The sequence below is a fragment of the Osmerus eperlanus genome, chromosome 12 (assembly GCF_963692335.1).
Source record: "Osmerus eperlanus chromosome 12, fOsmEpe2.1, whole genome shotgun sequence".
In the NCBI taxonomy this organism is placed as follows: domain Eukaryota; kingdom Metazoa; phylum Chordata; class Actinopteri; order Osmeriformes; family Osmeridae; genus Osmerus; species Osmerus eperlanus.
The window spans coordinates 7,933,970-7,961,729 of record NC_085029.1 but is presented as its reverse complement, the minus strand read 5'-3'; the positions used below and the strand labels follow the sequence as shown (position 1 = coordinate 7,961,729).

At 45.9% G+C, this 27,760-nt stretch overlaps 4 protein-coding genes across 7 annotated transcripts; 2 read left to right on the top strand and 2 right to left on the bottom strand.

Annotated features, from left to right (window-relative positions):
• The first annotated feature begins 473 nt into the window (after positions 1 to 473).
• Positions 474 to 10,529, top strand: fdxr (ferredoxin reductase). Of its 4 annotated transcripts, none has more exons than XR_009931959.1 (12): positions 474 to 948; positions 1,253 to 1,350; positions 2,116 to 2,211; positions 2,523 to 2,645; positions 2,950 to 3,063; positions 3,257 to 3,358; positions 3,721 to 3,828; positions 4,164 to 4,248; positions 4,744 to 4,943; positions 5,553 to 5,724; positions 8,217 to 8,346; positions 8,592 to 8,695. XR_009931959.1 is itself a non-coding variant. In XM_062475601.1 (12 exons), exons 1-12 carry the CDS (start codon positions 852 to 854, stop codon positions 9,752 to 9,754), a joined length of 1,515 nt encoding a protein of 504 aa, XP_062331585.1. In that variant the 5' UTR covers positions 474 to 851; the 3' UTR covers positions 9,755 to 10,529. The 4 variants fall into 4 exon arrangements, 3 of the variants coding, with proteins under 3 accessions (XP_062331585.1, XP_062331584.1, XP_062331586.1); XM_062475601.1 differs by lacking the exon at positions 8,217 to 8,346 and adding an exon at positions 9,606 to 10,529 and having other exon boundaries at positions 1,256 to 1,350; positions 8,592 to 8,765; XM_062475600.1 differs by lacking the exon at positions 8,217 to 8,346 and adding an exon at positions 9,606 to 10,529 and having other exon boundaries at positions 8,592 to 8,765.
• Positions 10,480 to 15,233, bottom strand: mrpl38 (mitochondrial ribosomal protein L38). The gene is made up of 9 exons (XM_062475603.1): positions 15,120 to 15,233; positions 14,488 to 14,679; positions 14,244 to 14,375; positions 13,777 to 13,979; positions 13,233 to 13,305; positions 13,051 to 13,096; positions 12,529 to 12,687; positions 12,269 to 12,405; positions 10,480 to 11,117 (listed from the first exon to the last, which is right to left on the bottom strand). The coding sequence occupies exons 1-9, from the start codon at positions 15,202 to 15,204 to the stop codon at positions 10,981 to 10,983; spliced, it is 1,164 nt and encodes a 387-aa protein (XP_062331587.1). The 5' UTR covers positions 15,205 to 15,233; the 3' UTR covers positions 10,480 to 10,980.
• A 16-nt stretch (positions 15,234 to 15,249) lies between these two features.
• trim65 (tripartite motif containing 65) lies at positions 15,250 to 20,767 on the top strand. Its single transcript, XM_062475599.1, has 8 exons — positions 15,250 to 15,370; positions 15,767 to 16,244; positions 16,367 to 16,462; positions 16,876 to 17,106; positions 17,928 to 18,096; positions 18,318 to 18,407; positions 18,571 to 18,788; positions 19,157 to 20,767. Exons 2-8 carry the CDS (start codon positions 15,813 to 15,815, stop codon positions 19,466 to 19,468), a joined length of 1,548 nt encoding a protein of 515 aa, XP_062331583.1. The 5' UTR covers positions 15,250 to 15,370; positions 15,767 to 15,812; the 3' UTR covers positions 19,469 to 20,767.
• Positions 20,768 to 21,089: 322 nt separating this feature from the next.
• On the bottom strand, positions 21,090 to 27,127 carry wbp2 (WW domain binding protein 2). The gene is made up of 8 exons (XM_062475604.1): positions 26,930 to 27,127; positions 25,954 to 26,062; positions 25,400 to 25,535; positions 25,014 to 25,106; positions 24,579 to 24,725; positions 24,105 to 24,227; positions 23,830 to 23,906; positions 21,090 to 22,677 (listed from the first exon to the last, which is right to left on the bottom strand). The coding sequence occupies exons 1-8, from the start codon at positions 26,986 to 26,988 to the stop codon at positions 22,630 to 22,632; spliced, it is 792 nt and encodes a 263-aa protein (XP_062331588.1). The 5' UTR covers positions 26,989 to 27,127; the 3' UTR covers positions 21,090 to 22,629.
• Positions 27,128 to 27,760: the final 633 nt, after the last annotated feature.

The window sequence follows — 27,760 nt, the reverse complement described above, 5'->3', positions numbered from 1 at the left end:
CATATATAACATTATAGGGTTGTGTATAGCTCTGTGGTAGAGCATTAGACTGCACATATTGTACTCTGCATGTCACTTTGGGTAAAAGTGTGCTAAAATAAATGAATGAATATATTATTAAACTAAAGGACATTGCGTTAAGCTATACACAACATGGCCCAGATACTGGAATAATGTCCTTCTCAGTATTTAACTGTTTGTGCTAGTCCATGTGGAATTAGTAAATCAAATTTAATATGAATTATACTAAACATTACAGTTAAAACACTGATCTGAAGTCTATATTCTAATACTATTTTATCAAATGGCAACTGGTAGTGTAGTCTATTACAGGCTAAATACATTAGAACATTTATGCATGGAAAGAGGTAGCCTATTTAGAGTTAATAAAATGGCCTTCTCAAAAGGGGAGTTCAAGGTTCTTCGGGAAACCAAGGTTGTGTGTGTGTGTAGGCAGAGATTATCCTTGGGACTCGCTCTGTGGGGGGATAAGTAGCCTACATCTAGAAAAACTAGGTTTTTCTGTTGACTGAACTTTCAGCACAGTTCATGCGCGGAACTATAGCTCTATCTTTTTCACCACACGGATCGGTAGTTGGCTGCACAGTGTAGGGCATAGCCGGTTGTGCGTTTGTGGAGATTACTGGAAAATTACTGGACAACACCTGGATAAGCGTTTCCGATTTCGTATTACAAAAACTCGCCCGCCTCCGACTAATCAAAGATCAACATTGGTCGACATGTTGGTAGATTCCTTTAACCATGCACAGACCTAAACGTTCGCCAACCCCCTAATACCGTTGGCCATAGCTTTCATGGATTCTGGATAGCCATCTAATGTTTGAAGATTTATGAAGTTGAGCTCTCATAAATTGGCCTTGTGTAAAATGAAGATGTTAAAGTTATTACGGACATCGGCTGGACAGACCGGAATCATTCAGTTTAATGGTAAGGAGGAACTGATTTGTGCCATGGTTTGTGCACAGTACGGTCATACCCTCTAGTACGGTCCTTATCACTACGTCACGACGTTCGCACTGTGTTGACGTTGACGAAGTTAGGATCAAATCACATTGATTGTGTTCAATGTATCGTTCACAATGAAATCAATTGTGTTGGGTCTAAATAATCATAAAGTATTATCAATCCAATATGTTTATAGCATTACATTTATATATTTAAAAAAAAGTAATACAAATAACGATGTATTCTGATTTTAAAATGTTAATTTGTTTGCGTGCCTGCTGTTCAGGAGTTTGTAAACTGTCCTCCATTCCTGCGCCGAGTCCGAAGGTGTGCATAGTAGGAGGAGGTCCTGCTGGCTTCTATACAGCACAGCACCTCTTGAAGGTATGGAGTCCAGTTTTTGTTCTTAACTCCAACTGGAGGGTCATTGACCAGCTGCCTAATCCTCTTACTCATGCTCGTGTTATATTGAATAGAGTCTTTGTCAGGTTATTCCTTCCAAAACATGACTTTTATGAGAACCAGAGCTGAACATTCTTGGAACCTCAAAAACATCAGCTTCCACTGACATCTTGCCATTCGCTGTCAGAATCCGAATAGGTCAGTCAAAAAGCAGGCTATTCATTTAGTCTACACTTGGGGGAGGGGAGATTTGAACAAGGCTTTACAAAGACATACAAACTGGGGTACAGTCTGATAAAGAGCGAGGTTGTGGCTGGCTACACACACACACACACACACACACACAACAAACACTCACACACAGACGACAGTCTGATAAAGAGTGATGAAGAAAGTGTTTTGTCTGTCTCTTCATAAACGGGGTGACTAAGTTCAGTTGAGTTCTGGATTTTAATAAGTATTATCAATCTTCAGATTGGGAGAGAAAACCAGACCTCTGACAATAAATGACAACACAACACCAGGCTTAGGACTCAATCATGTCTCTCTCAGCTCTGAAGGCCGGAGGACCATCTTTTATAGGGCACAATAATGTAAACATAGTGCGAGATTGTGGCTGGCTACACACACACAGACGACAGTTTGATAAAGAGCAAGGTTGTGGCTGGCTACACACACAAACACACACACAGACTAACCGGTGTAGAGTGTGATAGTGAGCGAGGTTGTTGCTGTTCCGTGTCGCAGGCCCGACCAGACGTGCAGGTGGACATATACGAACGTCTGCCAGTGCCGTTTGGTCTGGTCCGGTTCGGCGTGGCGCCAGACCACCCCGAGGTCAAGGTGAGTTTGCTGTTTTCATTATGAAACGCAACAACAAAAGTCGTCGAAACGTTGTCTCTATCTTTCGCGCGACATGATGAGTCATTGTTCAACCAGTCATTTTAGGGTGTCTCACAGTAACATAGAAACAGAGGCATAGGAGGACAGGACATTTACACACTGCCCCTATCATGCTCTGAGCAATGGACCTGTCGGTCTGTCTCTCTCTGTCTCTCATCCTCTGTCTCGTTCCTCTATCTCTCCTTTCTCAATCTGTCCTTCTGACCTATCTCTCTCTCTTTCTGTTCCTGTTACTCTTTTGCTGACATTAGAACGTAATCAACACCTTCACACAAACGGCCCAACACACCCGGTGTAGTTTCCACGGCAACGTGAGTGTGGGGAAGGACGTAAGCGTGGAGGAGCTCCAGAGGGCCTACCATGCTGTGGTGCTGGTGAGGACACAACACTGCCTTCTGGGTAGTGTAGTTCTAGAGTTCAATCACTCCAAGACCTAAACTACCTGAACTGCCATTTCCTTAAAGGCAATGTTGATAATGACCAATATTGTTGAGACACACTTTTTGTCATATTTGCTCAAATAAACTTCACATCCTGATTGCAACCAATACATCTAATGGTTTGACAGTAACTTGAGTTTGACTTTCGAAATCAAGCTAAAATTGCAATGTTCTCAAAACTTACCAATCCTATCATTAACTATTAATTGTATGTGTGTGTGTGTGTTGACGGGGGTAGAGCTATGGTGCAGACGGGAACAGGAGAATGGGTGTACCAGGTGAAGACTTGGCTGGTGTGTACTCTGCCAAAGACTTTGTGGGCTGGTACAACGGGTTGCCTAGAAACAAAGAGGTATAGTATGTTCACGTCTTCAAGAAAACATTTTCTTACTTCCTATCTCTATTTTCTCTGGCTCCCTCTCTCTGTTAGTCTCTATTTCCAGTCTTCCCCTCTTCCCTCCCCTCTTCCATTTGGCTCTTTTTCTCATACTATTCCTTGTTTGGCTTCATGTGTTTTCTTTCGTTCTGCCCCCTGTGTGTTCCAGCTGAAGCCAGACCTGAGCTGTGACACGGCTGTGATTCTGGGCCAGGGGAATGTGGCCCTGGATGTAGCGAGGATCCTGCTGTCTCCTCTGGAGATCTTAAAGGTTGGACTCATCCCCGCTTTGCTCAGGTTATCTCCAACCATGATATCTTGAAGTTGACTGTATCAGAGCCTACACATGGACAGCCTGGCTTCGAATACAAATACCTGCATGTCCTGTGTGGGGTAAGGATTTAAGGGTGGGGGGGTGGGGGGGTATAACTCAGTGGTCGAGTATTTGACTGCAAATCAAGAGTCGCAGGTTTAAATCCCCCCCCCCCCCTTAAATCCTTAACCCCTCCCGTACGTCGCATTGGAGGAAAGACAAATGAATGCATTACGCTAGCATTCGCTCACGTAATTAGCATTAGCACGTGTCCTTGCTTGTTGAGATCTTACCGGTGTGTTTTCCCCCCTCGTTTGCAGAAGACGGACATCACGGAGCTGGCGCTGGCCACTCTGGCGGAGAGCAGGGTGCGGAGGGTGCTCATCATGGGCAGGAGAGGTCCTCTGCAGGTGGCCTGCACCATCAAGGTGTGAGGCGCCAATATTAACCTCTGACCCAGTGCTTCCTGCCTGTTTTTTTGGGGGGGTCAGTCCCCCGCTGGAAAAAGGAAAAATAAATATTTAACGAGAGGCTTCAGAAAGTATTCAGACCCCTTTGCTTAGGACAGGATTTTATTGTGTTGTAGATTTTATTGTGTTGTAGATGTTATTGTAGGCAAAACAATTGTCTATTTATCTGTACTCAATTACCCATAATGACACAGTTATTTTGGCGTATTAATCTAAAACTGAAATCTCTCATTTACATTAGACAGGTGGACTCAAACGCTGTGCACATTTTTTTGTTTTTTTTTCTCAACCAGGAACTGAGAGAGATGGTGAACCTGCCTGGCACCAGACCAGAGATGGTTCATGCTGACTTCAACGGCATTGCAGAGGCTCTGAAAGGTGGGGTGATTGGCTGGCTTCCCCTTTCCTAATAACGATGTGTTTTGAAACATTGCAGATAGATGATGGGCAGAGTGATAAGTAAGGGTGTAATTCTGAGAGAGGAATGGCGTGGTTTAGGGATGGTGGTTTAGCTCAGTGGTTCCCAACCCTGGTCCTCAGGGCACCCCTGTCCTGCATGTTTTAGATGTTTCACTGCTCCAACACACCTGATTCAAATGAATGGTCATAAGCAGGCTTCTGCAGAGCTGGATAACGACCCATTCATTTGAATCAGGTGTGTTTGAGCAGGGAAACATCTAAAACATGCAGGACAGGGATGCCCTGAGTACCAGGGCTGGGAACCACTGGTTTAGCTGACACGCGAGCTGAGACCTTTTAAGATCACTTTATAAGCTCTATGTGGTCTGTCTGTCTGTGTGCTCGCTTGTGTGTGTGTCTGTCTTTGTGTGTGTGCGTCTGTCTTTGTGTGTGCTTGTCCGCCTGTCCCCTCAGCTCTGCCGAGGCCCAGGAAGCGTCTGACGGAGCTACTGGTGAAGGCAGCGCTGGAGGTCCCTGGAGAGCAGGAGCAGGAGAGGAGGAGACTAGCATCCCGCTCCTGGGCCTTCCGCTTCCTGCGCAGCCCGCTGGAGGTCCTGCCCTCCGCTGACCTCACCAGGGCCGCTGGACTCCGATTGGCTGTCAACAGACTGGAGGTGACAAGCTCCAGTTAAAAAGAACAGCTGTTTGCCAAAGTGCTGTACAATGGCGAATAATGAAAACAGACACGTTAAAACACAATCACAGACAATGTACAAACATGTTACCACTGCACCTACCTATGACCAAATGCAACAATAAATTCGTTTTAAGAAAATATTTAAAACCATATGTTGATGCAGTTTTTATGGCAAATTATTCCAGAGCTATAGAGCAGCCGCTGAGAAGGCTGGATCTCCCTTCAGTTTGAGACGTCAACCTTAGACCACTGGTTGATCGGAGGTCTCGGATGTATTTTGATTAAATGAAAGAAGATCAGAAATGTACAGAGGATCCAAGCCATGCAGACCCTTATAAAACAAACAATAATGCCTTGAACTGAATAGGGCTTTTGACTTTGAGCCAGTGTAGAGCCCAGGACTGGTGAAATATGTTCTCTCTTCTTTGTTCCAGTCAATAGTCTAGTAGCGGCATTTTGGACAAGGAGGGGCCACACATAATACAGTACAAAACTGTCCATATATACTTACTTTTGTTATTCAAGACCTGTTCGTGTCAATTAAATCTGGTTCTTGCTGACTGCCTCAATCTCTTTCTGTCCCCAGGGATCGGGTGATGGTGCGTGGGCCGTGACCACAGGCGAGGTGGAGGATGTGGCATGTGGCCTGGTCATTAGCAGCATTGGCTACAAGAGCCTTCCCATTGACCCATCGGTGCCCTTTGACCCCAGCAAGGCCATCATCCCCAACACTATGGGCCGTGTACAGCAGGCAGCAGGTGTGTGTGTGTGTGAGAGAAAACGAGAGAGTTAGGGAGGGAAAGAGAGATCCTTTGTTACGGCTGCTCATGGAATGACTGGAGAACTATGAGTTGTTGTTCAGTCCAAGATGGAGACCTCCGTAAAGCGTCATCTTCTCAGAATGAAGCCTTCAAACACAAAACTATTGGAAGGTGCTATAATCACATCGCATTACTGAGAGTATAGTAGAGCCAGAGAGAGAGCCCTCCAGTCTCACTGGTGTGTGTGCTTGTGTGTTGCATTGTCAGAAAAGTTGAAGATGTAACCCTTAATAGAACTAGAAACGGCTGTTCCTGCGAAACAGCAGTGAGAATGCTGAAAACCTGAATGGGGATAGCTGACCATACTAAAAAAAGCTGAAAATAGTGAAAATTTAGTAGAAAGTTATAAGCTGAAGCTTCAAAGCAACCGAAAGGTATTTTTGAAACGGGACTGGAGCAGCATTCCAACAATGATTTGAAAGGATTTACCATTACTTTTAAAGGGAGAATAATTTGCACAAAAACCTTAATATTTTAAAAAGTATAAAAGTGAGAAATGAGAAAATACCTGCAAGCTGAAATGAATTTTAAAAATGTGTGAGTCACACAAAAGAGGCAGTGTGGAAGCTGAACTGCATCATCTTAACAAAGCTAAGAGCTAAAATAGCCTACAATGTTGGAGAAGCTGAAAGCTGAACTGTTAAACAGAAGAAGTAGGCTAGCTAGTCGTAACAAGAATATTATCGTTTTAACAGATTAAATTATAGTTGGGATAGTATTAGCAGTAGCAGATGTAGCCTATGCGTTTACTCGGCTTTCTTAGTTGGATTCAATGTGTTGATGGAATGAAACATACAGCAGTAGGGCCGATACAGGAAGACACGGCGACACTTTGTTGCAGAAGGATGATGGTGCAAGTTTTGTCCGTGGAGCATACAACGATTAATAAAAAAGAATCATGTAGACGTGTTTATTGAGTAATCGCATAACTAATTACACATGTAAACGGAGTAATCGTATTATTGGCATAAACCGACAATTGCTAGTAATCGTGTTTCTCATAGTCAAGTAAACGTACCAATCACCTGTGTGAGAGACTGAGTGGTGCGTGTCTGTCGTTACGGTGATGGTGCAGCTATGATTGCTAATGCGCTGAGGGCAGAGAATAAGAGAAATGTAGCTAGAATCCACACCTCAAACAAGATAACCTAGACGCAAAACTGTACGTCCAATCCAAAATATAAGGATATTTTCCGAGACCCAAGACTGCCGAAACCAGAGATATTCTTTATATATCTGTGCAGTCAGAAATACGACTCTACCTGCAGTTTCAAAGACGTGTTCCTTTTGCTTTCCTGGTGCTTGTTTGTTTGGTTGCCACGGTGATGGCGCAGCTGTGATAGCTAACGAGCTAGGCAGAGAGAAAAACGAACATTTACCTAGCATCCACACCTCAAACAAGTTGACCTAGACGCAAAACTATACGTCCAATCCAAAATATAAGGATATTTTCCGAGACCCAAGACTCTGCCGAAACCAGAGATGTCCTTTATATGTCTGTGCGGTCAGAAATACGACTCTATCGGCAGTTTCAAAATCTTGTTCCTTCTTGCTTTCTCTGACTGATTTTACTCACCTCTCCATTGAAGTTATTGAGAGAATTTGAAAGGCTGCTCTCGCTTCAAGGCTCATAGCTGGAAATCTGTAAATGTGAGCTCTTTAGTAGTTACATTGGCTGAAAGAGGACAATATTTCCTACATTTTAAGGTATAACTTGTTTCTGTAAGTTAAACTATATGAACGTTAGAGGAATTTGTTTGACAAATTAGTTGAATATCAGAAAAAGAGCAGCAAGCAGAGTGAAACACTCTGCTTGCTGCTCATTCATAAAAATCAAGAAGGAGCAAACATTTTAATGTATTTGAAACTGTCATAATTCAAAATTGGCTGAACATTTAAAAAAGCTGAATCATTTGGGAATAGCTGAATGTCTTGTGAACATTTTAAAGGTTGAATGGTGTCTCTAGCTGAAAGTAAGCTGAAGTAGTTACGTTTGAAAGAGGAGGAAGCTTTTTAATGATTTGAAAGGATTTACCATTACTTTTAATGGGAGAATAATTTGCACAAAAACCTTAATGTCTTAAAAAGTATAAAAGTGAGAAATACCAAAAGTCATAGCCATCATCTCCTGAAGGAGCTGAACGTTTTGATACAAAAGTTGTAGGAATCGGTTAAAGTATGCAGAACGAGTTAAAGGCCAAAAAACGGCGGAAGAACTGAGAAGTTGAAAAGCAATAGTGAGAATGCTTAACAGCATTCTCACAATGATACTGTGTTTAACATTACATGTGTACAGAGAGAAGCTACCCCTAAGTTAACTCTAGGCGTACGTAAACATACTGGATCCGTATCTTGTTGACCTGGAGGAAGGGTGAGCATTTGTCACTGACTGAGACTAGAGGATGTCCGGGGTTTTTGTTTGTTTAAAGGAGATACTGTTCGACAGAGCTATGTGGCCTGGAAGGTCTGGTGACCATTTGCTTGTCACCTTTTCGGAGGAGCTTTTATGACACCAGGACTGGAGATTCTGTGATTTCAGCTGCTATTGTTAACAACCAGGTTTGATGTTGTAAACACGCACGCACACACGCGCAAGATTATGTAAGGGAGACAGCCAATGGTGACAGTCGCATGTCTGTGTATGAACCAATGACTGTGGAGAGCGGATTGGTTTAAATGGTCTTACATGAAGACCATTTAAACGATCAAACTTTCCGGCAAGCATTAAGCTATTGTACTGTCTTTGAATCCGACAACTCTGTGCATTACTTGATAAAGATGTTGTCTAACATGCATGTTGCCAGGTCTGTATTGCAGCGGCTGGGTGAAGAGAGGTCCCACTGGGGTTATAGCCACTACCATGAACGACAGCTTTGACACGGCCCGGACACTCCTGCAAGACCTGGAGTCTGGAGCCCTGGACATCCTCACAGCCAAGACCGGCTCCCAGGAGGTGACTGCCCTGCTGGAGGAAAGAGGTACTGCGCTGTGGCTTGTCAAAACACCCTTCACTTTTTACGTTTTATCCATTCACCAGACGCTTTTATCCCAAGCGACGTACAAATAGTGCTTGTAGAAAAAACTATCAGCAGTTTGAGGATCAGAAGCACCTTGTTTGCACAATTTGGTGGTCAGTCAACACACAGCGACAGAGTACTACATTAATAGTACAGAGCAACTGCAGTCCAAGAGTTGTTGGAGGAGAATCAGGAATCATGTGTTCAATTTAATCCCAATGAATTACAATAAGAAACAAGGTTCCATTTGTTTTCTAGAGGTCATTTTCCAGGACAATGGACATTTTCAGCAATGATCTGACCATGACGGACATGGAATCCGCTAAAACATGAATATGCTTCTTTCTGTGGAAAAAAACTATGGCTATGGCTTATTGTACATCTAGTCATTTAGCAGACACTCTTATCCAGAGCTAAACTGTTGTGAAACTATCTCTTTCACATGCTTAGAAATTATGACAAATTGACCTTTGTGCAACCATTGTGCTATCCAGTGACATGAATCGGGTGGGGTTAGGGTTAGAACGATGAAAAGCACGTTGTTTTCTGGGCCAGGCCTGGTACGTAGGGGCTAAGGGGGCTGTTAAAAATCGCTTGGGGGCAATAAAAGTGTATAGCTAGCCATGGACAAACTGGTCTTACTTAGCCTTGGCTACTTGCTGGACAACATTGACGTGGGCAGGAACCCTACAAAAACAGGTCGTCACGTCGAAGGAATGTGCTATGGCCTGGTGAGGAATGACAACCACATGATGATGTTGAAAGCATGTCTTTATTCTAACTCTGGATGTGTCTGTGCAGGAGTGAAACCTGTGTTTTTCTCAGACTGGGAGAAAATTGACAGCGAGGAGGTGAGGAGGGGGGAGGCCAGAGGCAAACCCAGGGACAAACTGCAGGACGTGGAGGAGATGTTGCTGGTGGCCAGAACACAGGGGCCCACTACACTCTAATGGACAATTCTGTTAGTAACATTATTTGTTCATCTGTTTGCTTATGACTTTTGTGTTCTCGTGTCATGAACTACTCTAGGGCCTACTCTTTATTGCTACAGGAAATACAAGAGGGACTGTTTTCCCAGGTAGTGAACTGGGGGTTTATAAGAGGACAAAGAGGAAGGCAGTTTAATTACCTGTGGCTGCTAATGATTGAACAGATAGAAAACTACTTATTGTGCCTTTAAATATGTGAGCTTGAGTGATGTGGGTTATCAGAAGCTGTCAGACGCACTGCCTTTAAATGCGCACGGTTTCCATCTGCAGATGGTTTTGATTCATTGTTGTTTAGGAAATACTTATTCCAAAGACATTTAATTGTTTTGTGCCGATATTCAGATTTCCACGAGACACACGCAGTTGGAATAAGCTGCTTGTTGTGGTAGACACAGGAGCCTGGTTGCCAGAAATTGACACACACACACTTCGACCACACCTTAGTCCAGCTTTCACTCTCCCTCCCTTCCTCTTCTCCTCTCCCTCCGTCACATCCCTGAGATGCTGGTTCCTGCTGTACTACTGCCCTGTGTTGGTTGGTAATGTTGTACAAATGATGAATGTGGCTCAGCTGATCACGACTGAACATGAAATCGATGCATTTCCTAATCATTATTTTGTATAGTCAATAAATGAATCAAAGAAAATGTTATGCAAACTTGAAAATATTCATTCCAAATCATTAACTTTGTCAATGTTAATTTATTTTTATAGAACAATAAAGTAATAAAGTACCTCCCATCTTTTGCTTTACCTTTTTCCAACCTCACATTTCCTACCTCAACTTTTAGTTTCCCAAGTTGAAGTTGGACTCAAATTGGAGACTTTCTGTTCCAGGAATGAGTCAACATGAAAATGCATGGTCAGGAACCTCAGAAACTACAGCAAACGAGACAGTGGTTACAGTAGAAAAATGCTTTATCATAGCCTTTTTGTCATACATATAACTGAGAATTATATCTTTTTTATGTTGCCGATCTTTACAGCCCTAACACTTAGGTGCCTTTTGATTTCAAGTGAAGAAGTCCTTAGTTGGGAAAGTGTTTTTCCAAACCAAATGAAGCCGATTTTTACAGTTGAAACCATTGCGTCTTCGCTGCAATGTCCGATGTCCGAGTGACCTTCCATAAATAACGACAAAGTGATCTGAGCTTGGATCGTGCTTCCAGTTGTCAGCGAGTGTGGGGTCAGTAGATCCCAAACGTGGGCTTGTGTCCCTCCCTGTAGCGGTCCAGGTAGCGTAGCGGCTGGCGGTGGGGGTACTTCACCTGGGGAGGGTGGTACACGGGCGGACGCACAAACTCAAACACAGGCTCCTTCATGTCTGCAGGAGGGGACACACGACAAAGACTGCTTCATTAAACTCATGTTATATTCTCAAGCCATCACTTTGCTGGAAAGTTACCCTCTCGGGTGCCCGTACTTATTTAACCCTTATGCTGCCTTCGGGTCACATGACCCAAAGGTTCATAACGAACCATCGTTGTGTTTACCCAATTTTACCCAATACAAAAACAAATAAAAAGTCATTTTCTTTTAACCTTCGCAATGTGGAGGGTCTGAGACAGCCCGACGGTTAAAAGAAAATGTTTCACTTTGTTTTTGTATGCAGTAAAGTTGTCGCAATACGACGGTGGGTAACAATGACTGATGGGTCAGAATGACCAGAAGAGAACACAAGGGTTGAAACAGATGTGGGGACTTGGACTCAAAGAGTGTGGTGTGTGTGAGGATTTACGGAGTGTGGTGTGTGTGGGCTTAAGGCCAAAAAATTACTCACACTAAGTAAACTCACGTAACATAGAATGATTAAGTTGTAGTTTTGATATGTGTGATATGTAAAGTTCAGAGTAGTTACATAGTAAGAGGGAACAGAGACAGTTAGGTTAGGGAGGATGTTTGAGACTAAGAGGTCTCTTTAGGGTGTAGTAGGCAAATTTGGCAGCAGGAAAAAGGCCCTAAAACTTCCTAGAATCAGCAGAATTTGAGAAGGCTTGGTACGACCAGATGAGGACCAATAGGACATGGTTGTTATAAGATGGATAATAGGCAAATAGGTAGTTTAAAAGTTATGGGGTGTAGATTTGTTCCCTGGAACCTTCTTGTTGTTTAATATGGCATATTGAGCTGAATTAAACTCCTACTTGCATCAAGACTTTAACTGGTTTCCACACTGTTTTTGAACTCTGAAGTTTCTTTTTGGACTTAGAATATGGTCAGAAGTTGAGTGTGTGTGTGTGTGGATTTACGGATTGTGTGTGTATGTGTGTTGGCTTAAGAGTGTTGTGTGTGGACATACGGAGTGTGTGTGTGTGTGTGTACTTACGGATTGTGTGTGTGTGGACTTACGGAGTGTGTGTGTACTTACGGATTGTGTGTGTTGGCTTAAGAGTGTTGTGTGTGGACATACGGAGTGTGTGTGTGTGGACTTACGGATTGTGTGTGTGTGTATTTTCGGAGTGTGTGTGGACTTACGGAGTGTGTTGTGGAAGGTGTTGGTGACCGAGGGGTCCCACTGACACTGGAAGAATGCGAGGCCCGCTGGAGTCATGCTGTCCTGGTGGCTCCTGTAGAACTCCACCGTCTTAAAGCTGCGCTCCGCCAGAGAGACACTGAGGGGTGGAGGGAGCCCGGGGCTCTGTTAGTGTGCCTCTGAGCCTTTCCTGTGGTCGGGATGTGTAACACTGTGCATTTGCAGTGTTTGCGAAGATGGGAAAACAGGAAACATGGCTCACCATGCCCGGTTTGGCTCGTGGGCCCGGTAGTCGATGCGTCGGTCCTGTTTAAAGAGCACGTAGACGAAGCGCTGAAAACCGGTGCCTTTCGCTGGAAACGGGGGCAGATAGGAAGCCAGCTCTTCACCGGACTGGGCCACGCCTCCCGGGATATTACCCCTGCAGCATGACGACGGGGGACGTGGTTAGTTGAGCTCATTCTATAGGAGGCTCCTCATGTGATGCCCCTGAGGAATGCTAGGTGCATCCTGGGAGGGGGGACTTTGAGGTTGGGGGATTTTGAGGTTGGGGTATTATGATACCAATGGATTCTGAATGCAGTGTGTCGCCAAGTTGACCCCCCCCCCCCCCCCCCCGGCAATCAACAAATCTAACCCATCTGTTGTCAAGGTAGGATCTGTTGCCAAATACAGGCTGGATAGAATGGACCATTTCATAGGGTGGGCTCATAGCGTGCAAGAGGGAGTGGAACACTTTATCTGACTCTTGTTTACTCTTTTTTTAGAGATGGCGTATACTCACACTAGCCAGTGTAAATACTCTCCCTCCGATTCCTGTAAATGCTCGTCTGAAACGAGAAAAAACAAAAACATGATGAACACGTCTGATGTTTGAACCAGTGGAGCTTACTGCCACCTAGTGGTGGAGTTAGAGAAGTACACCAGAGATGCATCCAGGACGCTGGTGCAGAGTTCGGTCTTCACCTGGGCTGGTGAGCAATAGAGTCCACAGGGAGCCCTCCTCTGCCTCAAAGGTGACCTGAGGAGCTACAGCCGCCTGACACACACACACAGATCAATAGAGGCGTTGTGAATGTCATGCATGGTTTAAAGGTTAAAAGCATGGTTTGAACATCATGTTATTGTGTGGGACACACGTCAACACTCGCTATCCCCCAGTCAGTCAGCCTGCAGTGACTTAAGGAACTGGACTATGTTGGAGTTTGAGAACTGGATCAGGTTAAGATTCTGGATCAGGTTAAGATTCTGGATCAGGTTAAGATTCACTACAGTTTTAGATCAACAGTTATTGTCCCTACAAGATTCTGTCAGATGTCTCAGAGCACCTTTCTAGACTGGGCCACAGTACTATGTCATTTAATGTCATACTTTAATGCCCAATCTCATGTATTTATTTAGCAGTCACTTATCCAAAGAGATGTACAACACGGAAGTATCTGAACCTGCTCTAACCACTGAGCTTTACCCTTCCGTTTCAACAAAGGCATCCCTCCCATCAGTCACTCACCTCTGTGGGGGTTAGATGATTCCCATGATGCACTTGGGCACTGTTGTCCTGCCCATAGCTGATGCAGAGTTTGACTCGGGGCACAAAGTAGGCCCTGGGAAACAGATCCTTGTAGATCCCGTGGTGATCTGCCAGCCTCTTGACGTGGTAGGCCCAGCTGGTCTCCTCCCAGCACGCCTCCACACGCTCCATGGGAATCTTAACTGGAGGCCAACAAACACAAAGGATTATGGGAGAAATACATGGCTGCCTGTTTCATTTAAATTCACTTTACTGATCCTGATGGCCACTGTCAATGTCAGTGCCTCATTTAATTGACTTGGGAAAAGGTATTGTACATAACCCAACAGCTTGTTTGCTTAGTCACACCACAAATGTTATACACCCTGTAAATGCCGTACACACTGGTGTTGAGGCTTGTGATCCAGCTGAGTGGCTCTATCATGCTTGGACTAGAGGAGACATACACGTTTGTAGACGGGTGGCTCTCTCCAGCTCTAAACTCTTTCTGTTCTCCTTCACAATCTTCTTCCGCTCCCTCGATTCTTTGGCCCTGGGAGCCCGTCCATGAGGCAGCCCGATATCCACTTTCTCCTCGCCTGTGCAAACACAGGACGAAGAAATGCTGTTATCATTAACGTAGCGATATTATAAAGTATAATGTCTGTATTTTTTTTTAAATTATAATACAGTTAGGCGGATGACATTAACCATGGTGAGGATCCTCTTGATTTAAGTACTGTCTGTAAGTTTTCCACCAGGCCGGTGAGTTCATCGCCTCATCAGCTCTTTTCAGGTACCGGGTGTAGCTCCGGTATTTCTCTACCGACTCCAGGTTGGTGGAGTCTATGTCTTCATTTGGCATCGGACCTAGAGGACCTACCCTTCGGCGGCATAAGTTTGCTGAAATGCAAAAACAAAATTTGTTACATTAGGATAGGCTAAACATACAAAACGCAGACACAATTATGAATTAAGCGGTTAACTAAGACATTACATTTACATTATGACCACACAAAAATAGCTAGATGGCTGCAGCCTGCATACCTACGTGCAGTACGAATGGACAGGAATAACTACAATATATGATGATTTAATAATGACAAAGAAAGGTAGTCTAGAGGTTGATTTCTCTCATTGGTAGGGAAAATTAGTATAGCGCACTGACTGACCCCAAATGGGCTAACTAGTAGTAGGGGAAAGATTTACACGAGGATTGACACTAGAACGACTAGCTAGCCGGTTAATGCACTGCATACGCACTGCTTGCTTTACAAAACTGTTGACATCACTTATCAAATGCAAAGTATTAGTTATAAATTGACCACAATCAAAATTAGCACCTGTAGTCCCGAATGTTCTTGCATTATTGACCCCTAAATCCGTGCCCGTTCGTAACGCTGAGAGGCAAACCATCCGCAGCGCCATTTTGGTACAGTGAATGACGTAAGCTCGCAAATGACGTTTCATATTTTAGCGTTTTTCGTCATCCTACGCCGGAGCTTGGGGAGGCATCTCCACAAAACTGATACACTATTCATAATCAGATGCTCTACATTAATTTACCTAACTGGTGAAGACCGCTCAATTTATGGTGAGTACAGAAAAAAGAAACGTTAATAAAGGCTAAAACTGTATTCGCCTAATGTTGTAGAACTGTGTTGACGTTTCGACTTGATATACATCTACATGGTTGATCTAGCAAGCTAACGTCAGCTAGCGAGGTAACAAGATAGCCTAACATTGCTAGCCTTTAGCTACAGTGGGTAGTTGTGTTGATGTGTCAAATTATCACCCCATATTATACCAGGCCGTGATCCAGTTTCTGTGGCGCTAGCATGATTACGTGGAATGTATATTATAAGATGAACACCTATATTAATTAGTTCCTTTAAGATGAAGACTCACCAATCAACACACCTATGTCTACAAAATGTTCTTCCCTTGGAAAATATCTCTCATCATGTCTCCTGTTCAACGGTTTCCCCAGAAGTGAATGTGTGTAGCCACCAGCCTACACCCTTAATCTCAAAGGGATGGAGTCCCACAATTTATCCTGCGCCATCTGCTTGGACTGGTTCAGAGTCCCTGTCACCCTCCCATGCGGTCACACCTTCTGTCACGACTGCATCAAGGCCCACTGGGATGCCAAGAGCCGCTCCAACATCGGACCCCAGTGCCCCGTCTGCCTCGAGGAGTTTGCCACCCGGCCCGTCCTCAAACGCAACGTGTCGCTCTCTCTCCTGGGCGAGGCAAGCGCCGCCTGCGCCCTCGGCAGGGACCCGTCGGCCGCGGTGACGAGGGGCGAAAGCGCCCGGGACACGCCCCCGGTGTTGTGCGAGCGCCACAGGAAGCCCCTGGTGTACTTCTGCAAGCAGGACAACATGTGTGTGTGCTACGAGTGTGCCCTCCACGAGTGCAAGAACCACAGCCAGGTGCTGGTAGAGGTGGAGAGGGAGGAACGAGAGGTAGGCTTGCATTCCAACGGCGATCCCGGATTTGTCTTGTGTCTGTCTGTCTACCCATCCATCATTCCATCCGTCCATCCATCATTCCATCCACCCATCCATCTGTTTGTGTGCTTCCACAGAGGCTTCTGAGAAGGAAGAGTGTGGACATGGGGAAACGTATGGAGGAGACCGAGAGGAGCATTGCCGAGCTGACAGAGAACATTGAAAAAGCCAAGGTAGAAACAAAGCCATTTCCTGTTGCTCAACCTTACCTCCCCTGTCATACCTCCTGTCGTAACATAACAGTAAAGCCAGTTAAAATATATTTTATTGAGACATCCCAATGGATTTGAGCTTTCACTAAAAATGTCATTCCAAACTGATGGCTGATTCATTCCAAACTGATAGTTGATTCATTCCAAACTAATAGTTGATTCATTCCAAACTGATGGCTGATTCATTCCAAACTGATGGCTGATTCATTCCAAAATGATAGTTGATTCATTCCAAACTGATGGCTGATTCATTCCAAACTGATAGTTGATTCATTTCAAACTGATGGCTGATTCATTCCAAACTGATGGCTGTGTTGACATGACTTCCCGCTCTGACGGTGGTCCAACGCTCTTCCTCTGCCCCCGGTGTAAAGGTGACCCTGGACCAGACGTCCCACTGGGTGGAAGCCAAGTTCAGCCTGCTGCTGAAGGTGCTGCAGGAAAAGCGGGACTCCACCGAGGGGTTCCTGGAGCGGGAGAAGGAGAGGACCCTGGGCCAGGCGGAGGCCAGGCTGGCCTCCCTGAGAGAGAGAGCCCAGGAGCTCAGGGAGAGACAGGGCCAGATAGCAGCTCTGAGTGACCTCCCTGACCCACAGCTAATACAGGTTCAGAACTCACCCTGCTGCTTACCAACACATAGCCAGATCATAATCATAATGTAGCCATTGAACAGAGATTTCTGTCCAAAGAGACAGAAACCGGTGGAGATTTGAACCTGGCTGAGGTTAAGCCATCCTGTTCTTTATATGCTGTCAAACGCCCCACAACATTACCAGCAACAGTACACTTGCTATCCCCCTATAATCATCATAGTGTAGTCATACCTCCAATGGCTTTGAGAATGGGAAGAGGGCTTTGCTAACTGCTTGTAGCAACAAGCAAAGATATTACCCAAACCTTAACCCTTGTGCTGCCTTCGGGTCACATGAACCATCGTTGTGTTGCGACAACTTTACCCAATACAAAAACAAATAAAAAGCATTTTCTTTTAACCTTCGCGATGTGGGGGGTCTGAGACAGCCCGGCGGTTAAAAGAAAATGCTTCACTTTGTTTTTGTATGCGGTAAAGTTGTCGCAATACGACGGTGGGTCACAATGACCGGTGGGTCACAATGACCGATGGGTCAGAATGACCCGAAGATAACACAAGGGTTAAAAACACGACAGGCCCAAATTTTCATAAAAGCTGCATTATTCAAACGGAGAGGTGCGCGTACCATCTAGGCTGAAGCTTTACCACAGCGGCCTGGGTTCGAACCCGGCCTTGGCCCTTTGCCGCATGTTTTCCCTTCTCTCCTGCCTTTACCGTAACACTTACCTTAAAAGCTATAAAGCATAACAAAATGCCAACAATATATATCTTAGAAACGACCAATCCCAAAGAGAGCTGATGTCTTTTGACCTTTGACCCTGTGTCTGTGTTCAGGACTCTCGGCTGGTGGAGGTTCCTCGCCAGCAGGACGTTCCTGTGGATGTGACCTGCAACCTCCAGGAGAGGCTGAACGGCGTCACGGACGTTCTGTCGCGCATATCCAAGCTGGTGTCTGAAGATCTGGAGAAGGCCGTGTGCGCGGCAGTGGGCCAGGACAAGCAGGGTGAGCTGGTCTTAGTCGCTTTCATCCAAAGCGACATGCAGATGTATGAAAGTAATCTCTTTCTCTCTTGTTGGGCATCCTTTTCTGTTTCTGTCTTAAACCTCCCATCCCTCCTCTCTCTCTCTCTCTCTCTGTCTGTCTCTCTCTCTCTCTCTGTTTCTCTCGCTCTTTCTCTTGTTGAACCCTTTTCTACCTCTCTGTCCGAAACCTCCTTCCCTCAGGTTCCCCCCAGGATAAGCGTCCGGTGCTGGCAGTGGTTCCAAGCCCTGCTGCCCCCTGTTATCCAGGAGGGAAACATGGCCTCAACGCATGTACGTTCTGTCTTCACCAAACTTCACCCCACATGGGTCACCTGGAAACCGCAACCATAAAAACATTTCAATTGACTGATTTCCTCAAATGAACTGTGACTCCAAGAAACCTTCGCCATCCTTTCATATTCAGTGAATCTCCTCATCCTCTCCTCTCTCCTAGACCGCTGCTCCCTGACCTTTGACCCCCGCACTGCCAACGCTCACCTGCTCCTGTCCCAGGAGAACCGCCGGGCGGAGCACCTGACGTCGGGGCCGCGTCCCGTCCCCGCCCACGAGGCGCGCTTCGACCACACCTGGCAGGTGCTGTGTTTCCAGGGCTTCACCCACGGCCAGCACTACTGGGAGCTGGAGGTGTCCAAGCCCTGGGCCTACCTGGGGGTGAGTCCAACCCAAGCACCAAATCACTTTTTATTTAGTCTTTTCCCTTTAAGCAATGTTCCAGAGAGTTCCACAGATGTACAGTACATTTAATCCAATTGTCATATCACATTTTTTTGTATAGTCCATTTTATAAGCAGTGTCAGAGGGCTTCACAGATCTGGTTATTTGATAAAAAACACATTTTATGGAAACCAGGAAGTTTGGTTAAAAGTGATGGAAATCTATGAACAAACAGTGTGGTAACCCCTGGCAGTGACATCACCAACCAGGACGGACAGAAACCTGATGTCTCTCCCCTTTCCTCTCCTCTCCTCTCCCCTCCCCACCTCCTCCCTCTTTCCCCCCCTCCCCACTCCCCTCCTCAGGTGACCTACGAGGGAATCCCCCGCAAGGAGAAAGGCAAGCGGTCTATGGTGGGCATGAACGAGTTGTCCTGGAGCCTGCAGCTGGACGAGCGCCAGCTGAACGCGTGGCATGGCGGGCGGCGCGAGGCCGTGGCCGGCCACTCCCAGCAGCACCAGCGCGTGGGCATGCTGCTGGACTACGAGGCGGGCACGCTCACCTACTACGGTGACGGCCAGACCAGGCTGCACGCCTTCCACTGCGCTTTCACCCAGGAGCTGTTCCCCGCCTGCTGGATAGGGGAGGGAGTCAGCATCACGCTCTGCTCCCCCTAGCCCACCAACAACACCCACACGCCACGGGACACAAGGGGGAAGGGAACTGAGGGCAAAAGCTTCACTCGACGACTGTACAGGAAGTGATATGGCGAACGGACTTTTCGGCTGATCGAAGTAGAGGACGCCCTGAAGATTCACCTACCTACTGTGTCCTTCACCTGCCTCTGTTCCTAACCTCAGACTCTCTGGGGATAGTGGATGAATTAGGTCTGACTCTGTATCAGAGGGTAGGGTTAACTTCTAGGTCTATACTGAGTAGCTTCAGTGTAGTGTGTCTAAGAGGCCAAGCCTTGTCCTGGCCAGCAAAAACAGAGACACTTCCTGCCTTTCTCTAGGACCTGACCTTGTGACCACTTTCTCGACCAATCGTCTTCTCAGAACTGTAACCAGGGAGGAAACGGGATAGTTTTACCTGGAGGGTGTAGGTTGATAGGTGGTGTCACCTTTTACTTAGCTGGATCAGCCTTGCTTCAAGCCATTCAAGCCATTCTGTGTTTTTTCCGATCAGTCGGGTGGAGGTTTTAGTGGGCGCAGAAACCCATATAGAAAAATAAGCAAGTTATAAGTATGGGGTCCCACCCCATGTACAGATGTTAGATTGTCATCCTTCTTCAATCTAGTCCCCAGAGACGTGTTACCTTTGTGGGGTAGCTGGGACACCGGCCGATTGAACACTTATTTGAACCAATCACAGAAGTAGTCGTGTATAGTCCGCCAAGCAAAAAATAATCATGCGCAGGAGGTTGTAATTGTATTGCGGCTCCCAAACACATGCTAATGCAAAGTTCGTGAACCTGCTGGATGCCCGAAAGTTTGTGCTTTAGCTCCGACACAGACGGCGACGGTGGCACCCTACAAGGCAGCGATAGCGTCATATAGCTCGGTAGCTCAGGTACATTTGGGATTTCACTCGATAACGACTGCGTGGAAGATTAGTTCGATACTAATGTTCGTGCTGGCCTCTTTGAGACACATTGACTTGACAAGTGATTACCAAGAACAGCTGTGAACCGGGAATGTTCTGGTAAACACAACTCTGCACAGCGGACGATCCCCAGGGATAAACTGATTTGCACAGGTTCTCCGGAAGCACAGATCGGCAGTACTGTAGCTGAGAGAAGGGATAAGCACATTTAAAGTCGGATGACTTTTCACTGAGAGCCTTCTTGGCACTGGGACTGAAGATCATGAACATCTGCACTGTGCTGGAAATACAGATGGGATTTACTAATACATACTGTAACTCATGTGAACGCATAGAACAAGGTCCTTTGAATAAAAGTTTCATGCATAGGCTACTGTTAAGTTCACAAGTGATACCATGCTTATTGTCAATAATCCATTTCCAGAGTTTGCACTTTGAAAACCTGCAACATGGTACTAATGTATTGACGTGTAAATCATTTGCGTCCTGCATTTCTATTGGCTCAAAATGTCCTTGGATGAAGATTGTAATATTATCACAGTAGGGCCTACTGGTGGACAGCCTATTCAGTTTTACAGTATCCATTGTATCTTATCCATAAATGTATCCATACAATTTAGTACGTGGTACGACACCATCATTATAGAATTACATACCGTAATTTAAGACTAATAAATAACATAACACTTCACATCACAGAAGATCAGTTTAATAAAATCCAATGCATACTGTGTTAAGTTCACAACTGATACCATGCTTTTAGTTAGTTCAATAATACATTTGACCATTCATAATAATAAAATACTAAATAACTTAGAAGGGAGAGAGTGAAATAAATAGCCATATATTACGTATAACTATTATTAGACACACAGCGATGACAGAGCAAACTGGGTTCTGATGCATGGCGTTCTGAAAGTGCGACGAATCAGCCACCCGATTCGTGCCACAAACACAGAAAGACGGCTGTACAGAGAGAGGCCCAACTACTAAGGTGCTCCGAATAGATTTTGAGAGATTGACCTCAAACGTGTGTCAGTAAAGAACAAAGAAATAGAAGCACTGCTGTCGTTCCATGTGACTACCAGCCAGGTTCCAGACTGTTCCCAGGGAGTCCGGAACGCAGCGTGCGCGTGTTCTTGAATGTTCATGGAGAGGGCAGTGGCAGGCCAGGATGTGACATCGCTTGGATCTATACTCTCACACACGATAATCCCCGGGTAAAAGCAGGGCGTCACCCCTGGCCTGGATGCCCCAGAGGGGAGCTTTAATCTGGGATCAGGGATGCACCGCTGGACATGACAGACACAATACCGGCTATTCTGCTTTGGCATTGTTCATTACTACCTAATATCAGCTCCCCCCCCCCCCCCCCCCCTTTGTAGTAGTTAGGTTAGTCACGTGTTGAGATGAACCCTGTTTTCCCAGGAGATCTAGTCTGCCTACACACAGCTATTCTCTTTCTCACTTTGAAGATGAATGACCAAAAGCATGTACACTCAAGACATAAATTAGAAAAATGAAACACTGCATTTAGCTCGACCTGGAAAGAGTAGCAAAGTAATTACTTCATTCTGTCCAGTTCAATAGATCAGCAGTCATATGAAATAAATGTTAAGCTTTCTATTTTTTTTTTAATGTTTTTTCTTTCTTTTCTTTTTTTCTTCCATATCTACATTGACTTTGCATCTGACGCCTAGGGCAGCAATCGGTCAGTTTTAGCCAAGTCGTTAGTATCTGGATTATCGACTGAATCACATTCCCAACCTCGAACATTCTCAAAACCTGACAACTTTGGCTCAAACGACATTCACGTCATCCAGTCTGAGAGACACGGAAATGCTGTGTGTTTCAGTTGGCGTCAGGTTTGTCTGTATTGTAGCTGAGGGGAGGGGGTGGAGCGTGGCTGAGGACAGCAAGAACCATCAGGAGGAATATGTAGGAGGAGGAGAGAAGGAGTGTAAAAAGAAGGACGAGGATAGGATGAGGGCAAGGAGAGGATGACGATGAGGACGAGGATGGGGAGAGGATGAGGAGAGGGCAAGGAGAGAATGACGATGAGAAGATGAGGACGAGGATGGGGAGAGGCAGGAAGGTATGGGAGACGACAAAAGAGACATAATGAGCAGGTCTACCATCACCCAGGCGAGAAGACAACAAAGGGAAGGAGGGATTGTAGGATGGGCTCCCAGCAATGGGGGAGGAGGGGTGGGGGGTTTGTGAAACTGCAACACTACTGGGTCTTCTTGTCCTCCGGAGGAGAGTAGGGAGGGGGCTTGTCCTGGAAAATGGAGGAGTTCAATATTAAACATTACATCCAGGGAAATACAAGTTACATCCAGGGAAATACAAGTTACATCCAGGGAAATACAAGTTACATCCAGGGAAATACAAGTTACATCCAGGGAAATACAAGTTACATCCAGGGAAATACAAGTTACAACCAGGGAAATACAAGTTACATCCAGGGAAATACAAGTTACATCCAGGGAAATACAAGTTACATCCAGGAAAATACAAGTTACATCCAGGGAAATACAAGGCCCCTTTGATTCTGTTTCAGAGGTATGGTTAGAGTCCCCATGTGCACTGGGCTGACTAAATGGTGAAAGCATGCATCGTTCTTGCTGAACCCCATCTACCATTGCTTCTCTGCTACTTCCTGAGAAGCATCTATTGGCTGTCATGTACCCTGCTCTTTTCTCATTGGCCAGGTTGCTGACTATCCCTGTCCTGTGTTCCTGATATATAAAACAAATCGTAACCAGAGGCGTTGTTAGACATAAAACTCTACTGAGGCACAGACCCCTGTTTATCCCTTTTTTTCTTTCAAGCTTGCTGCGCACAATGCACTACTAGGCTATAGAAACTCCCCTTGCTTAAGCCCACTATACAACAGTTCAGAGACGCAGGTCTGATATCAGCTTTGGCAAGGACATCAATAGTTAATGCAAACGCACACATTTGTTCGCATTAATTTGAGCGCAATTACTGTTTTTTGAGCTTCATGTAATATTGTTTTTAAGTTTTAGTCAAATTAAGATGATCGGTAGGCCTATCATTTAGAAACTGTCTTTAGATTTGTAATGTTTTCTTAGCCTACCTCAATTCTGACTTGTGTGCCGAGTCCGACACCTGGACTGCTGTGGCTATTTGGCAAGCTCAGAAGAGCGTGCTGACATGGAATTCTGCGTGCATCGGTTTGTGTTTTCGGTTAAACACTTTTACAAGCGTTGATTGGGATACTGCGTGAATTTTTTTTCCGGGATTATCTATCTAAATGAATGCACTGCCTAATAAAGTAAATTGTTAAAACTCAAACTCTAGATTTTACTGGGGCACTGCAGAAAAAAACTGGGGCACGTGCCCCAGTAAAAAGGGTCTAACCACGCCCCTGACCGTAACCATGGTGACGCGTAGGAAAAAGGCCTACCTGTGGTAGGTAGACATGGGTTGGGGGAAGCGTGGCACAGCTAGCACTGGCTGCTGCCTCTGCTGCTTTGGCCTCAGCTGGGGGGAGGTGGAGAAGGGCGGGAGAGATGGAGAATAGGAGGAGAGGGAGGGGGAGAGAGGAAACGGAGGGGGAATGGGAGGGGGGAGACAGAAACAGAGGAGAAGGAGTAGGAGGAAGATGAGCATTAATTAATAAATACTACGTCATCTCACCATTAAGACCATATGGTTGTGTGCTGGGGGGAGGGGGCTCACCTGCGGGTGTGGAGGGCAGGTCTGGCTGCAGGGGGGCCTGCTGTCCCAGGGGGGCAGAGTAGGGGGGAGGGGGCATGTAGGCAGCGGGGCCTTCAAACGCTGGGGGGCTGGGGTAGAATGCACCTGCGGAACACGGAACAGTCACCATCCCTTCATGTGTTCACTGTCATCTGAAGCATTGTACAGCGTGTGTGTGTGTGTGGGGGGAGTGCAGCCAATAGCTCCACCACTGAGCTCCACCCATTCCCCTGAGTGTGCTGGTGTGGCTTTTATGACAAAGGTGGACAGAGAATCCAAACAAACAGCAGATACTGATACTGTCATAACAAACCCACTTGTAAAATCAATCAGTTTGACCTCAGTATGTATCAACTATCTCCAGTCTACACTCCCTCTCTCTCCCGCTCTGTCTCTCTTTGTCTCCCGCCCTGCAGTGAAAACGACGGAGGCCCTGTCCCTGTGGGGCTGACTTACCTGCAGGAGGGGGGTTGGGGTAGGAGTACCCCGGGGGAGGCCCAGCTGGGTAAATCCCGTTGGTAGGGGGAGGGGGGTAGGCGTAGGCCCCGTTAGCCATGTAGGGGCATCCCCCGAAGCCCCCAGCCACTGGCTGCCCTCTGGAGGCTGAAAAGGTTCGAGAATGACACAGAGATAGTCGGCTCACTGGAACAAAGCGCCCCGTTTCAGCTGTTCAGTTCGATCGGATCTGTCTGATTATTCATCTTCCACGCGCGTTTTCCGATTTTGCTTCATTTGTGAAATGAGTGTGTACATCTCATATATATTTTGTAAACCTGTGACTATGAAAACTGCATTCATGTATAATGAATATATAGCTGTAAATACACATACAGCCTATAGAAAACTGCCTAGGTGATGTGTTTGTTGACGGGGGTGGGGCTGTCTGTGTACCTTGCGCTGCGACCTGGAGCATGTACTGTCCAAACTCGATGGCGCCTCCCGCCGCAAAGACCAGCTTGAAGGAGGAAGAGCCCTCCCAGCCTCCTGGGATGGAGGGAGGGAGAGGTGGATGGAGGGAGGGAGGGACAGAGGGATGGAGGGACAGAGGGAGGGAGGGACAGAGGGATGGAGGGAGGGACAGAGGGACAGAGGGATGGAGGGAGGGACAGAGGGATGGAGGGACAGAGGGATGGAGGGAGGGAGGGACAGAGGGATGGAGGGAGGGACAGAGGGACAGACAGACAGGAAAACACATGTTGAGGATGAGTGGAAACAGGCTCCTGGTACGGCATTTTTATGTTGAACTGCATACACGCCTCAGACATGCAATCACACACCTCCGGGCTCGGCGCTGATGATGCCTTTGATGTAGTTGGCCCCCAGTACTGGCTGTTTGACCTCACATCCCTTCATCAGGTAGAAGGGCATCATGAAGGACTGTAGAGCGTCGCGACCCTTGGTCAGGAAGATCACCTGAGGAGAGACACACACACACACACACTCCAACTGTCAACATCCTCACACACACTCTGTCAACATCCCCCCCCACACACACACACACCAACTGTCAACATCCTCACACACACTCCAACTGTCAACATAGAACTTGTCAACATCCTCACACACACTCCAACTGTCAACATAGAACTTGTCAACATCCTCACACACACTCCAACTGTCAACATAGAACTTGTCAACATCCTCACACACACTCCACTGTCAACATGTCCAGCAGCACACACTTTAACTGTCAATCAGCCTTCGTTATCTGAAGATAAAAGATTGCACTGAGCTAAGATTGGCCCGTTTCATCACTAAGCAAGAAGATTGCTGCAGGGACATTGTGTGTGTGTGTGTGCGTGTGTGTCTGGGCGTCTGGCCTCTGTCTTACCCTGTAGGGAGTCAGATATATGCTTCCCTTCTTGTTCTTCCTGAAGGCTTCAGGGAGGGAGTCTGCTTCACAGAAGACCAGCTCCACATTCTCAAAGCTCATCAAAACACTGGTCACACACATGCGGTTTGCACAAACACACACACACAATTATTTGGGTGTTGGCATACCGTCACTGGCCACAGTTGAGTATTACTCCTAATTAGGCTAACGTTTCATAAACAGTGAGTAAATAGCAACCATGACATCATGGTCATTATGCAACTCTCCAGTTCATCAGTTAGTAAACCTCTCTTACAATAGTAGCCAATAATAGGATTACAGGTCACACGCCACTGTCAGTCAGGTGGGGTTACCTGCAATACTTAATAGGTTTACCAGGACAACGTTGAACTAGATAACAGCAACATCACTTTGTCATACGAATGTTCGGGAATGGGTTGGTTTTATTGGTGGCCTTGGCTCTAGCTACGCAGTATCACAAGGATTCTAGAACATAGCTAGCCTGCTGCTTGAGACACCGCGTTTGCTTACTTATACGCTTGATTGATTTACGTGAACTGTGTCGATGGCTAATTAAACGTTACCACAGCAAAAAAATACGTGGAAAAATACCTGTCTTAACTGGCTGTGTTACTCTGCTGTTAACACAGTCATCGTTAGTCCAGTCCCAAGGCAGTTGTTGTCAACGGTCATCAAGTGATGATGGGAATTTTACGATCAAGTAAAATTGCTTCATAGCTAGCAAGTTTTGAAAAGACATGCACAGCCCATCTACTTGACAAATTGTACGGATAAGTGTAAAAGAACACCACCCAAGGGTACAATAACACTCAAATGGCCTAGTTTGCTAGCTAGCTATGTTTGGTCCCAACGTCACATCGCTAGCTTGCTGTGTGATGGCCACAGTGCGAGGCTAGTCCGTAGACTATCCCTTAAAGCTAGAGCTAACAACAACGACATCGTGATGAGCTACCTTTCACTGTTGTTGATGATGACACCTCCGGATTCAGAGTTGTTCTTATTCAAAGCCATCGCTGTGTACGGAAGAGCGAAACACTATGCCGCTGTCTAAAAACAAAACCGAAAAGAGGTGAATGTTGTCTGCCTGCACACGCAACTGTTGTGTTGATGCTGATGATGCACCTGCACTTCCTGCATGCGTTACACCCACACGATGACATCACCCTGGAAAATCCTGTCAAATTTCTCCATAATCTCATAATCCAAGGCCGTAGCCATGGAGTCAACATTGGGGGGGGACGAATTAAATTTGTTATGATAATTTCGGACATCGTGCGTGGTTGCCTTTCGTAGCGTGGCACATTTATATTTTTATATCAATATATTGGGGGGGGGGGACATTTTTACCAGATTTGAATATTGGGGGGGGTTGTGTCCCCCTTACGGCCTTGTCATAATCCAAACCCTTCAACAGCAACATGTATATCCCCGCGTATCCCCGCAAAATATCACCGTTCGCACAGTTTTACTTGAGTAAGAGCGGTTGAGTAAGAGCGGTTGATATCTAAAATTGTGAAAACCCATTAAACACCACATGGTTCAAACGAACTCAAAATGCTGATAACCCAACGTTTAGTTATGTGACAAGACTGATCACATTTTTCAACAAAAACTTCTTTTGTATTTTATTCGTAATATGGGGTTGAGGCTGTTGAGCGTTGCCGTTTTCCCACCCCCGCACATTTCCATTTGTCCAACTGTGCGAATGGCACTTTTTGCGTCAAGACACCCTATCCTCCAGTAGGCCTTCGTCTGTTTCTGAGAAACCCCTGTCTTTAACGTA

What these genes read in the sequence shown, in the direction of transcription:
- fdxr (XM_062475600.1), top strand. Translation starts at nt 852, where the DNA reads ATGAAGTTGAGCTCTCATAAATTGGCCTTGTGTAAAATGAAGATGTTA. An exon ending in CATTGCAGAGGCTCTGAAAG is followed by an intron (nt 4,249 to 4,743) that starts GTGGGGTGATTG and finishes CTGTCCCCTCAG; the next exon opens with CTCTGCCGAGGCCCAGGAAG. An exon ending in CCGTGTACAGCAGGCAGCAG is followed by an intron (nt 5,725 to 8,591) that starts GTGTGTGTGTGT and finishes GCATGTTGCCAG; the next exon opens with GTCTGTATTGCAGCGGCTGG.
- mrpl38 (XM_062475603.1), bottom strand. Translation starts at nt 15,204, where the DNA reads ATGGCGCTGCGGATGGTTTGCCTCTCAGCGTTACGAACGGGCACGGAT. An exon ending in AAGAACATTCGGGACTACAG is followed by an intron (nt 14,680 to 15,119) that starts GTGCTAATTTTG and finishes TTTGCATTTCAG; the next exon opens with CAAACTTATGCCGCCGAAGG. An exon ending in TCTATTGCTCACCAGCCCAG is followed by an intron (nt 13,097 to 13,232) that starts GTGAAGACCGAA and finishes TTCTCGTTTCAG; the next exon opens with ACGAGCATTTACAGGAATCG.
- wbp2 (XM_062475604.1), bottom strand. Translation starts at nt 26,988, where the DNA reads ATGGCTTTGAATAAGAACAACTCTGAATCCGGAGGTGTCATCATCAAC. An exon ending in TATATCTGACTCCCTACAGG is followed by an intron (nt 25,536 to 25,953) that starts GTAAGACAGAGG and finishes GTCTCTCCTCAG; the next exon opens with GTGATCTTCCTGACCAAGGG. An exon ending in CCCATGTCTACCTACCACAG is followed by an intron (nt 22,678 to 23,829) that starts GTAGGCCTTTTT and finishes TCCATTTTCCAG; the next exon opens with GACAAGCCCCCTCCCTACTC.
- trim65 (XM_062475599.1), top strand. Translation starts at nt 15,813, where the DNA reads ATGGAGTCCCACAATTTATCCTGCGCCATCTGCTTGGACTGGTTCAGA. An exon ending in TGGAGAGGGAGGAACGAGAG is followed by an intron (nt 16,245 to 16,366) that starts GTAGGCTTGCAT and finishes GTGCTTCCACAG; the next exon opens with AGGCTTCTGAGAAGGAAGAG. An exon ending in GAAACATGGCCTCAACGCAT is followed by an intron (nt 18,408 to 18,570) that starts GTACGTTCTGTC and finishes CCTCTCTCCTAG; the next exon opens with ACCGCTGCTCCCTGACCTTT.